This window comes from Onychostoma macrolepis, chromosome 22 (genome assembly GCF_012432095.1).
Source record: "Onychostoma macrolepis isolate SWU-2019 chromosome 22, ASM1243209v1, whole genome shotgun sequence".
NCBI classification, from domain to species: Eukaryota; Metazoa; Chordata; class Actinopteri; order Cypriniformes; family Cyprinidae; genus Onychostoma; species Onychostoma macrolepis.
The window spans coordinates 5,529,200-5,542,875 of NC_081176.1; the positions used below are offsets into that span (position 1 = coordinate 5,529,200).

Consider the following 13,676-nt stretch of genomic DNA (forward strand, 5'->3'; position numbering starts at 1 on the left):
TATTATTGATTGATACCTGTTTAGGATATGTACTGTATTTAATGGATTTTTAATTCTCCATGCAGAAAAATTGTCACTGCTGCTTTGCCTCCGGTGAATGTAATGCAATTGTAGTTTTTGCCTCATTTTTTGTTTCTTTTCTTTTTTTGTTGTTATTTTGTGGTTCAGTAATAGGTGTGGTATTGGCTGCCCCAGTAGTTTGTTGTGGTAACGCTAACATCAGTTTGCTTAGTTCTTCACTTAGGTTTAAGAGTAACATCAATCTTTTCTTCTCTGTTCCGGAGAACCAGAGTGTGGAAGCTGTTTCGTGGGATCGGTCGTCGGACTGAGACTTTCTCTTCACACATTGCGCACAGTACTTGTAGTGGTAATGAGCACTTCACTATTTGCAGTGGTCACCTTTTGTAGTGTTTGTGTCTGTGTGTGTGTGTGTGCGTGTGTGAATAGACTGCAGATTCAACAGCACGGGTGGTGTCGACCGCACTCCTTTTCCAGGACAGGTGACCTCTCCTAAACAGCTGATCCATTTAATTATTATTTGTTTCCTTTTATATTTCTGGTGGCAGCCACTACCTCCCTCTGGCTGGTCTAGGGGGCTTAATTTGTATCATCCCATACTACTTGGAGAAACAAACCCCAGACTGTGGTGTTGAATTATTTGTTAATAAACATTTTTGTACTTTTATATTGAAATACCACGTCTCTGTCATTACTTTAGTATCTGTGTGGGAGAGCCCTCTTGTCTGAATCAAGGTGCTGGAGGTCGAGCTAAAGTACATCTTGGTGTGAAAGGCCCCAGGTGGCGTAGTTGAGCACCCTAGAGCCAATAGCCTTTATTTTATGACTCCTGTGGTCACATAAAGATTTCACGTCACACGTAAATTGATTAATATAATAATCTAGGCTACTAACCGTCCTTTAATATATAGGCGTATAGCCTATTCCGCACTCAAGCACACGTATAAAACTCGCAATGGCAAAAGTAGGCTAATGATTATGAATATGTTGGGGGAAAGGGAAAAGAAAACATTTTAATTATTTATTAATAAACTAGTGATTTCTTCTCAGTCAGTGTCGGCTGAAAAGATAAAGTTGCCGAATGCGACGCTGCACTCGCCATCTCCACATGAACTTTAATAAAGAAATGCACCTTTTCATTCTGACTACGTAATTAGAGATGTTATATATTTTTACAGGCTATATCAGCCCAGTCTGTTCTGTTCTGTAATACACAGTCTTGGTGGGTTTTTTTTTTTTTTTTTTTGCACATTAATCTGACAGTAAATGTGGCACACCCAGTTTTTCTGATGCACACCCAGAGTCTCTTTTCTGGCTACGCTCCTGAACACTAATCATTTGCTCCACACTCAAATATATAATTCACGTGCATTATAAACATGATCTCACAGAATTCCGTGTCACGGAATCGCCGAAAATTCCGTGATGGGCTCACAGAAAAAAATCCGTGATGGGCTCACAGAAGTGATACCAATGTAAGTCAGTGACAGGCATCAGCCGTGCTCCACGCACGGAAACCCTTAGCATCAACATGCCGACGCGATACTGGGAAATTTATCGTCATCATTATTGTTCAGAACTGGGTAGGTTTAGGGTAGGGGTGGGGTCAGGTACTCCAGTGAAAGTATAACTGCATCGGAGTCACTCTTTTTACGTGGTCCGATGCAGCGCTGGTGTTGAACCAGTGAATCCGTGCGTGGACCACGGCTGATGCCTTCTGTGAGCCCAGCACGGAATTTTCGGCGATTCCGTGATGCCACCACAGATTCGGAGGTTAATTAAGTCCGTGAACATTACACGGAAATCTGTGAGATCAGGTTGATTATAAACATCAGTTCAAATGAACGCAACTTCTTATTACAGAAATCTAAATGTAGCTATCTACAAAGACAAAGTCAGACATCATCATCCTGTTTTCTGAAAGAAAATGGTAAAAACGATAAAAGGTTTTAATTGATATATAGAAAAAGACTTAATATACACAGTAATATATGCGAAAATATCAATTACTGGCATTAAATTACAAGTTGTTCTTTGAAGAAACTGAGGAGCATATGAGATAATGTCTTTCAAACTGTACTGATTGTTTTACAGCATCACGAGACCGCTGCAACCCAGAACTCTCAAATTAAACCAACAGTAGGTGCGTTCACATGGAGCATTGTAATCGGTTTAAAAGTCCAATCCGAATGAAAATGCTCCATATAAACACCTCAATCGGAATAAAAATGCCCAAACCGAATGAAATTGTAATTGGTTTGAGAGGGGTGGGATAAACCTTTCTATAAACCGAACAAAATTAAAATCCTGCCATGTAAACACTTTAAACCGATTACTTTGCGTCTACGTCATCACGTCCAGAGGTCGGGTCGTCAGAACGTGAAGTCAGCAACGGTACATTCTGTGATTTGGGGACACCGACACTACAGTAGAGACTGGGTAATAGTGGAGGTATAAAGTTAAAATTTCAATTATACAGTTAAAAACACATTAGAAAGGAGAACGCTTGCTGTGTGACGAACTATCTGCTCTCATGTCCGAAGTGAAAAACAGATCTGAAATGAAGCGCAATTTTCTGCTTTTCAGCTTAGAAACAACACAGTGATGATAGTGAAAGTAGCTCAATGAAAATAAACAACTTGACCAAAAGTTGCCTTTGTCATTTGTATTTGTATAGATGACAGATTCATAATTTCCAATCTGCTTGAATTTACACGTGCTCACGCCATGAATGTTGTACGAAACACGATTGTGATAAAGCAATGCTCCTTTGATTCATTGTTCAGCAACTCTTGGTAAGAAATCGTGTATTTGTTCCATTTAAGTACAGTACAACTTTGTAGTATCAGAGTACAATTAATCTCAGCTGCATTACAGAGGGACATGATTTCTATGATCGCGTTCTGGCCATATGACTGAGCGCTCGAATGAACGCAAGGGATTCAAATATTAACCGTTTATTCTAAGCAAGTGCAAACAGATATTAAAAATATTAACGTAAATATGGGCGTTTTTTCCTCTGGTGACTTGTTTTTGTTGTCACTAGGTGCATTTACATGTACACTTTTTTGTCATTCCGATTAAAATCATTCCGATTGAAAGATTCGATGAACTGTTTACATGAGACGCTTTCGATTTTAGGATATGCTAATAGCCTACAGTGACAACAAAAACAAAAACCATATTTACGTTAATATTTTTAATATCTGTCTGCACTTGCTTAGAATAAACGGTTAATATTTGAATCCCTTGAGTTCATTCGAGCGCTCAGTCATATGGCCAGAACGCGATCATAGAAATCATATGTCCCTCTGTAATGCAGCTAAGATTAATTGTACTCTTATACTACAAAGTTGTACTGTACTTAAATGGAACAAATACACGATTTCTTACCAAGAGTTGCTGAACAATGAATCAAAGAAGCATTGCTTTATCACAATCGTGTTTCGTACAACATTCATGGCGTGAGCACGTATAAATTCAAGCAGATCGGAAATTATGAATCTGTCATCTATACAAATGATCTGTTTTTCACTCCGGACATGAGAGCAGATAGTTCGTCACACAGCAAGCGTTCTCCTTTCTAATGTGTTTTTAACTGTATAATGGAAATTTTAACTTTATACCTCCACTATTACCCAGTCTCTACTGTAGTGTCGGTGTCCCCAAATCACAGAATGTACGGTTGCCGACATCATCACGTTCACGTTCTGACGACCCGACCTCTGGACGTGATGACGTAGACGCAAAGTAATCGGTTTAAAGTGTTTACATGGCAGGATTTTAATTTTGTTCGGTTTATAGAAAGGTTTATCCCACCCCTCTCAAACCGATTACAATTTCATTCGGTTTGGGCATTTTTATTCCGATTGAGGTGTTTATATGGAGCATTTTCATTCGGATTGGACTTTTAAACCGATTACAATGCTCCATGTAAACGCACCTACTGTAGGCTATCATATCCTAAAATGGAAAGCACAGGCACATGTAAACACCATATCGGATTAGATAACGTCTCATGTAAACAGTTCATCGAATCTTTCAATCGGAATGATTTTAATCGGAATGACAAAAAAGTGTACATGTAAACGCACCTACTGTGTGTGTGAAAGAGAGAGAGAGAGAAAATGAAGACAGACATGCAATTTCCAGACTATTTCCAGAGACATGTTCTTGTTGGACACACAAGGAAATAAATTTGCTCACAGTAAACTGTACACTATAAATAACAACATTCCTCATATTTACAGAAATGACCATCACTATCATCAACAAGTCAATCAGTAAGTCAGAAAGTCCATCAGCACACAACAAATGTATGCTGAGAAGAATTAGGCAATAATTGGAGGATACTCAATATTTGTTAAAAAAGGATATGTCATAAAGGCAAAAATGGCAACTCTAGTGCCATTATCACGGTGGTTTTCTCCAGTTCTGTATATGGTGACCGATGTATCACATATGCACTGAAATTTTGTTTAGTAAATGAATATGTGACTCAGATCGCAAAGAGTAAAATTAATGAAAAGTAAGACAACTCCAAGGATAAATAAAATCACATGATTAATCTTTTTGTCATAGAGACTCAAAGTGCTTCATCTAAATGATTGATAGTGTTAAAACATCTATACTATTTATTTCTTGAAATTATCTGAGGTACTCACCAAAGACAGTAACACTGAATGTTTCCATTGATATTTTTTTCCATTTCTGTTGATCAGTAGTTTATAAACTCCAGAGTCTGTGGTTCTGGTGTTTGTGATGGTCAGAGATCCAGTCTGATTATCCAGGTTTCAGTCTGTCTCTGAATCTCTCATCAAGAACATCATCATATGTGGAGCTATTGTTCATCTCTCCACTGATTTCAGTTGTCAGAATGCCTTTATCTCTGTTACTCGGTGTGCCCTTTTATCTTACACCTTTAAACCTATGATTAGTCAGGTAGGGTAAGGATAGTCAAATCTAGCCTAAACCTTAAAGCACTCTCCTTCCCGCAGGTTGCAGTCCTACAGGAATGACATAGAAGACTCCCTTGTGGTTGTTCTTGTTTGAGGCTCAGTTTGTAGTTACAAGTAAAGTCTCATGAGAAGCAATAGTAACAATAAAATCTCTTATTTTATTGGTTACTATACAAAGCAGTTAATGCAAAAATAAAACAATATCAGCTAATCTACGAGATCTACAATCAAACTCTAAACAGCAATATTGGAGATACTGCTAAGCGCCCCTTTTTAGGGTGTCAAGTGTCCTTCACACTTAATGCAGCCAGCATCTGAAGAGTAGTTTACTCCTCAAACCTTTTATACTTCTATTCAGGAACTTCCAATTTCATTTGACTCATCAACTTCTCTATATCCTATACGATCCAGTCTTCCTGTTGTAGGAGTATCAGCCTTTGCAAATTCTGTTTAATTTATTGAATATCCTTCCTTTGTCGCCTACGTTGTTGTCTTCTTCTTGCACTTCTCCCCTTCTTCTTTGTCTGTTGTATCTCCGCTTGTGGTTTTAACACTTTCTCTTTGCCCTCGTGTGCCCTCTCAGTAATCTTTGTGGTTAGTTGCAAACATTAAATTCATAAACTTACTTTTCACACCTTTTTGCTCACTTCATCCTGTTCTACAGTATAAACAACAAAAATTCATACACATTAATTTAAACACTACATAAGCATACACATAAGTTACTTTCTAAATATTGTAACATTTTCATTTTCAAGCATGTATGGCATCAACTTAAAAGCATAACATTGAAACAGGTAAATATCAACAATATCAAAACACATTACTTGATGGTTCATTAATATAGTCATTTTACATTTTGTATTTTTAGTGCACAGTATCTCTTCTTATGAGTAGCCTGCTGATATAAATCGATCTTTCAATACTATGTTAGGTTGATTTATTCATACACGGAACAAAATTATAAATGCAACACTTTTGTTTTTGCCTCCATTTTTCATGAGCTGAACTCAAAGATCTAAGACTTTTTCTATGTACACAAAAGGCCTATTTCTCTCAAATAATGTTCACAAATCTGTCTAAATCTGTGTTAGTGAGCACTTCTCCTTTGCCGAGATACTCCGTCCACCTCACAGGTGTGGCATATCAAGATGCTGATTAGACAGCATGATTATTGCACAGGTGTGCCTTAGGCTGGCCACAATAAAAGGCCACTCTAAAATGTGCAGTTTTATCACACAACACAATGCCACAGATGTCACAAATTTTGAGGGAGCGTGCAATTGGCATGCTGACTGCATGAATGTCCACCAGAGCTGTTGCCCGTGAACTGAATGTTCATTTCTCTACCACAAGCCATCTCCGAAGGCGTTTCAGAGAATTTGGCAGTACATCCAACCGGCCTCACAGACCACGTGTAACCACACCAGCCCAGGACCTCCGCATCCTCGTCACCTCCAAGATAAATGGCACCATCTGGTGGGTTTTATTAGCTAAAACTGATGACATCGCTGTGTATAAATGACCTTTTATATTGTTTTTCAAAATATTATATATTTTACAGTTTTAATCTCCCATGATAAAAGTTGCCATGTTAATTCATCACGGAGTTCGCTAATCTATATCTAATATAAGGCTTTTTTTTAGGTTATATATTTTCTATAAGAAGTATTTTTATAATAGAATACTAGCGATGGTGCAATTAGACGCTAACTGAGCTGCAGCATGTAAACTGCAAATATATAAGCTAAATGTAAACAAAAAGATAATAAAGTGACAAAGAGAAATAATAAAATAAGAATATATGTCAAACGTTTAAGATCAAACTTGAGACCACATCAGCTTTAGATCTGATCAGAGAGGTGGTATTTCTTTAGAATTATTCATTTAATTTAAAATTAACATAGAATTACTTTAGAGAACATTTGAATACATTATCTTCTTTAGAAACAAACAGAACCTAAAATAACAAAAAAAAAAAAAAAGAAACTTACAGATATTTTCAGGAATAAAAGCTTCATAACAAGATCCACAATCCAGAAATATTTGCGATTTTCAAATTTGACATTGGATGGTCAAATGTTATTATTATGCATCTCTGAAATGCATTGCAAACTCATACATTTCTTGAATGTTATAGATGTGATTAGTGTTAAATTGTCATATCTTGCAAACATTACCACCGACTGAACTGACTTATCTGGAAAAGGGACTTTGTAAAATAGTCCTTCGTCTACATGACTGACACATTGTTTGTCTACTGTAAATGTCCATTATACTGAATTATGCAAGTTGCTTACCAGACACAACAACACTGAATAACTTAAGACATGAGACATTTCCACTTCTGATGATCTTTAGCTTATATTCTCCAGAGTCTGTGGTCACATGTCTGTGATGGTCAGAGATCCAGTCTGATGATCCAGCTGCAGTCTGTCTTTGAATCTCTCTTTGCCATTATCAAATGTAACAAACTCTCCAGTCCCTTCTTTGGTTTCAGCTATGAGAGCGTCTTCATCTCCAAACATCCACTGAATTTTATCATTATCTCTCTGTATTTCAGTATCAGTGTCCAGAGTCAAAGAATCTCCTTCCCTCACTGGTACTATCTTTTTTCATCTGTCACAGCAGCACAGAAAAATAGAATTTAGAGCAAGAACAAGACAAGGAAAAAAAATATATATAATTGACCTGCATTATAAACACCAATTCAAATGAACACTTCATCTTACAGAAACCTATAAGTCAAAGTCAAACATCCTCAATCCTTTTTTATGAAAGAAAATCGTAAAAAACAATTTTTTTGATTTATAAAAGTATATAGTAATTTACTTTTATATCAGACAAATATCAATATTTAAACTGACTGTTTTACAGCATCATGAGATGCTTGCAACCAAGATCTCTCAAACTGAACAAAGACAGTGTGTGTGTGTGTGTGTGTGTGTGTGAAAATAAAGACGTCTAATACAGACATGCTATTTCCAGACTCCGACAAGAAATAAATGTATTCATATATTCCTCATCTTTATAGAAATGACCAAGTCTATTATCAATAAGTCCAATCAGTAAGCCCAAAAGTCCATCAACACACAACTAATAACGTATGCAGACCAGAATTCAGCAATCATTGGAGGATACTGAATATTTGCTTTATTTTTCATCAAGGCAAAAAATGGCAATTATACTCATGCTATAGCTGCAGTGATATTATCATGGTGGTTTTCCCCGGTTCTGTATGTGGCAACTAATGCATCACGCATCTGCTAAATTTTTCTTCAGTAAACAAATATGACTCGGTATGCAGGGTTTAGGGTTGATTTCACTAGAACTTTCAGAACCTGAGGTCAGACTGGACTCATTCTGAGTTTCTGACTGATAAAAATTAATGCATGTAAACCTACAAGTCTCTATCACAGTTTATTATTGCTGTGTTATCACATTATTATAATTATTTTAATTTATATTTAGTGGTTTCATTTTATTCTTTAACGTCATTAATTTTATAAAAAAATTTAACACTGTGGAAAACATTAGAATATTAGATGCTTCACATTAGATTAGATCACATAACATTTCACCTTACATTTTGTTTATATCTTTTGCTGTAACAACTCCAGATTTGTACAGATTTGTAAACATTCCTTTTGCAAATATTTTACTAAGTATACCTTCACGTGAATTCTAAAGGGTCATGAAACCTGAACAAATTTTTGCCCTTTAAAAATTACTGTAGCACAATAAAGCGCATTATTTTCTCATGCATTATCACCTGTAATACTTACCCCTTTGTCCTTCTTGGTCAGAAGTCTTGTGGCGGCAGAAAAACACACCAGCAACTACAGCTGCAGCCAGAAGCAGAACAGCTATAACTGTTCCTGCTATACGAGTTGGATGTAGAGCCAGTGCTGGAGTTTCCATAGCTGTAGAGAGTAGAAAAAGACATTTGTCTGATCTGTGACAAACACCATAAATCATCAGCAGATTCAGTCAAGTAGAGCTTCACAATACATAAATGTTCACCATGAAGCAATAACTCGATGTGCTTGTTCAGAGATTCAGGCTTCTCGCACTTTCTAACCACATTTTACTTTTCCAGTTGTTTGTGATGAAAGAACTTTTTTCATTTTAGAAATCACACAACTGAAAATTATTATTTATAATCACAATTGTTGTAGCAGTGATCCATTATAAAAAAATAAAATGCTTGTGAATGTTAATATTGACACAAGGCTGACTTGTTTCAAATAGGCCACCATGAAAACAACAGAAACTTTTAATGAAATAATTTACAAATGTTAACCATTTTCTAAAACATCAAAAGAAAAAAGCACTAAATGACTAAATGATAATCACCAATGACAGTAACACTGAAATGACTAATGATGTTGCTGCTGCTGATGATCTTTAGTGTATAAAGTCCAGAGTCTGTGGTTCTGGTGTTCATGATGGTCAGAGATCCGGTCTGATGATCCAGCTTCAGTCTGTCTCTGAATCTCTCTTCACACTGTTCACCTGTACAGATCTTACTCTGATCTCCAGTGATTTCAGCAACGAGAATCTCATTAAAATACCACGTCATCACATAATTTGGGTTTTTCATTACACCAGCATCTAAAGTAACAGATTCTCCCTCATTCACTGACTTTCTCTTCTTTTCACGTTGTTCATCAGGAACACCTGAAACACAAACCAACAGCTGTGAAAATCAGTAGAAACTAAATTAACCATGAAGCTCTTAAATATACAGTAAAGTGAATTGTACTGAGGGAAAAATGTTTTTCTGTCTTTATACATAAAGATAGATATCTCAAGTGCTGAATTAAAGGTTACTATTCTGCAGCTATATAAATGTATAAGTATAATATACAAACTCTAATAATTTACAGCAGTACATTAAAAATAAACTATGCATTATTCATCATTTTTTTAGAATAATATAGACAAACACTAAGGATGAAATAATAGATCAGCTTAAATGTACGATAATAAAAGTGATCAGAGATGACTCGAGATCATCTTGACTAAAACAAGACTATCTGAGGAAACGAAAAACTCACCAATAGACAGACAATTTAGTATAAAAATCATTTTGTTCCATTTAATGAGGCCAGCAATTGTAAACCTAAAAATCTCTGAATGCCACTGTTATAAAAAACACATTGATGATGTGATTTAAACAGATATAACCTGCTTTTAAACATTTATTGATGACTCACCACTGACAGTGACACTGAAGATCTTTGCAATGTTGCTGTCGTTGTGGCTGATGATCTCTAGTGCATAAAGTCCAGAGTCTGTGGTTCTGATGTTCATAATAGTCAGAGATCCAGTCTGATGATCCACTTCCAGTCTGTCTGTGAATCTTTCATTATCTTCATTACACTGAACATCTGTACAGATATCACTAAGATCTCCTCTGATTTGAGCGATGAGAATGCCATTAAAATACCATCTAATACTTTCTTGTTCATTTGTTTTAACATCAGTGAAAATAGTGACTAAATTTCCCTCCGTGAAAGACATTAACACTCTGTCTGCATCAACACCAGACCCACCTGAAAAAAAATGAACAGTAAATCATTATAAAATCTTTTAAATGTTCCTTTCTAAAATAGCGTACCTCTTATATACATTCAGAAAGTATTTTTTTTTACAAGCAATGCATTCTCAAACTTTTTTGTTATCTGGACCGCTTTCACCTTATATATTTACTTAAAGTACCATAGTTTTAAAATAAATACTTAACAAAATTAAGTAACAAATCTGCATGCTTCAGCGTACTATGTATATTTTGGTAATAAAATAACACATACTTGCAGATTAACATGTATAGTGCTGACTACTTGACAATTCATCATAATTCATGATGATGTCAAACCAAGTAATACTGGTTATTACTAGAGTAATATTTTATTAGGGTATCTGTATTTTTACTCAAGTACTCAAATTGTGTACTTAGAGACAATGGTTTTTAAAGTAATAACTTGGCCAGGCTAGGAGACGCACAGAAACAAACGCAGCAGGTTAGACTGGTATAAGCAGGGAAATGTCTCTAAGAGTATTACATTTGTGTCTAATTTAGGAAGAGATTGTAAAAATAAATGTCTTACCTTTAATGATGAATGCAAACACTGCCAACAAATGAACAAAAAACATTTTTCCTTTAAGAAACAGGATTAGTGTTAAAGAATTCTTCTCCTAACAAATCTGATTTCTCTGGGCGGTGCTTATATGAATTTCCCCTGTTGTGGGCGTGTCCTTGAGACAATGCGTGAACAAATGGAGCTCAAATTTTAGTAGGCTCTGAGTGGGGATTGTTATTTCTAAACCTCAACTATTCCCATTTTCAGGGCTGTTTGTGCAATGTGTTCAATTGGCTGACTTGTTTTGTCTGATTGATTACAGACATTAGACAAATAGGCAGGACACAGCAGAGCAAACATGAGAAAATACTGTGGAGCAGAGGTTGCATTAGACTTTAACATTGTCCGTCATTTTGACAGACAGGGTCATAAAAAATCTGTCATAATCTATTATTACCCGTCATTTTAATTTTCATATTTTAATTGTAAAAACAAATTTAATTGCTTTTATTTTTGTTCACAATTTCATTTTTAATAATCAACCTAGAGGACGAGCATATAGGCTTATACATTTATTTATTTATGAAGAAAACAGATGAACAGAGAATGTGCGTCACTTTTCATGTTCAACACACACCCCGCAGTGACAGCTGAGGCCACTAAAAACAACAAAATATGCTAGGGCTGGGTAAAAAAAAAACACGATTTTTCGATTTTAATAGATTCTCATTTTTATGAACCAATATAGATTCTTAAATCCCAATCGATAATGTTTTCATTTAATGAATGCACAGTATACAGTATAGTGCGCCTCCAGTAAATCGCAATAGGCTAAGCTTTGTGGGTTGTTACTTTTTAAGCAATAAATACCGTTTTGGCACTCTTTAATGTGATCGGTGTAGACACCTCAGATCAAGTGATTCAATTTACTATACTCGCCTGTGCGTAATCAAACTTTGATTATCAAAGGCATAGCAAAAGACTAGTGAGTTTTATTTTTGTTCTGGAGCTGATGATCCCGCCACACTGGAGCGCACTCGCCACCAACTGGACAGGGGTGGGAATTACAGTTATAAATTACAATAGATCACCCTCAGTGTAATCTGTCAAAGTGACGGACGGCCTTCAGATTTTTCCATCACTGCTAAAAACATTCTGTCATTGACTGAGAATTTTCGGTTAACGCGACCTCTGCTGTGGAGTTCCTAATACTGTTTACATTTACTCTTTGTTGTGTTTAGCTTTTTAGATTGTGATGTTGCAAATTGCGGGTTATTTGAGTAGTTGTGTTAGCTGTCTTTCTACAGCACTGCAGTGTCAACATACTTTGAGTATAACTTTAGCCAGATGAAGGTAATCAAAAATCTCTGTTTACATGGTAGATTCTTAATCAGAGTATTGTCTTAATCGTGTTAAAATCGGAATAATGTTGTCCATGTAAACATACGGAATGACTGAAGTAAACCTCCACAAATATATCTGTGACCCAATAATAATAAAAAAGACCCGCGCAAATATCGGAGCAGCTTTCCAGCATTGGAAAAGCCTGGAATCAGATGCTGAGGTTGCATTGTATTTTTTTGTTGATTGGTGAGTAACGTTGATTTTGCTTTGTTTCACACAATTTATCTGTGTTAGGTTTTGTTTGAATATGCTTGTTTGTCACCTTCGCTTGTTTCTGCGATCGTCATTATGCCAGGGTTGTGTACGTACGTGTGGGGCGGAAATATCAAAATAGGGGTGAGGTCCTGTTGGGGTATGTCAAGTCAAGTCAAGTCACCTTTATTTATATAGCGCTTTTAACAATACGGATCGTGTCAAAGCACTGAACAATATCAAATTGGAGGATAGAGTGTCAGTAATGTACAAGATTAAACACTCAATTTTCAGTTAAAGGCATTTCATTATTGAATTCAGAGATGTCATTGTCTAGCTCAGTTTAGTTTAAATAGTATCTGTGCAATCAAATCGACGATAATCGCTAGAAATTAAGTGTCCCCAACTGAGAAAGCCAGAGGCGACAGCGGCAAGGAACCAAAACTCCCTCTGTGACAGAATGGAGAAAAAAACCTTGGGAGAAACCAGGCTCAGTCGGCAGGCCAGTTCTCCTCTGGCCAGACGAAACCCGCAGTTTAATTCCAACCCCAGCCATGTCAGATTGTGTAAAGGGCTTATCTGATTCCCGTGGTCTTGGAGAATGTATTTATCTTCTAAATCTTTTTAGAATGTATTTATTCTTTTTTTTTTTTTTTTTTGTATATTATTATGTTTTAATTAAAATTTTAAATGTATTATATTTCTATTTTGTTGCAATTTCTAACAATAATAGTATTATGTAGTTAGGTATTTTATTATATTTTTAGTTTTATTGTATGGGCATGTTTGTTTTGATGCTTTCAAATTTCAACATCGTTTGGAAAAATCTCTTAGTGCACCTTTAAGACTCTAAAGAATCTGATCAACTTGTGGAAAGTGGGCCCCTTTAAGTGTAAGTCAGCTGTTAAAATGCAGCCCTTTGTTGCAAAAAAACCCCACAAAAACAAAAATGGAAGTAACTTTCAGGGTATGTAAGTAGCAATAACAATTTAGCCAATTTAACATTAAATATGTATTG

General features: G+C 35.9%; 1 protein-coding gene across 1 annotated transcript in view; it reads right to left on the reverse strand.

Moving 5' to 3' along the window:
* The window catches only part of LOC131530226 (uncharacterized), a 14,433-nt gene extending 1,680 nt beyond the window's left edge, over positions 1–12,753 (reverse strand). The window contains exons 1-4 of the mRNA XM_058760378.1: positions 12,729–12,753; positions 10,179–10,534; positions 9,333–9,627; positions 8,762–8,899 (exon numbers count right to left, since the gene is read on the reverse strand). Coding sequence (XP_058616361.1) covers positions 8,762–8,899; positions 9,333–9,627; positions 10,179–10,534; positions 12,729–12,753 — 814 coding nt within the window. The remainder of the gene's footprint in view (positions 1–8,761; positions 8,900–9,332; positions 9,628–10,178; positions 10,535–12,728) is intronic.
* Between the last annotated feature and the right edge of the window lie 923 nt (positions 12,754–13,676).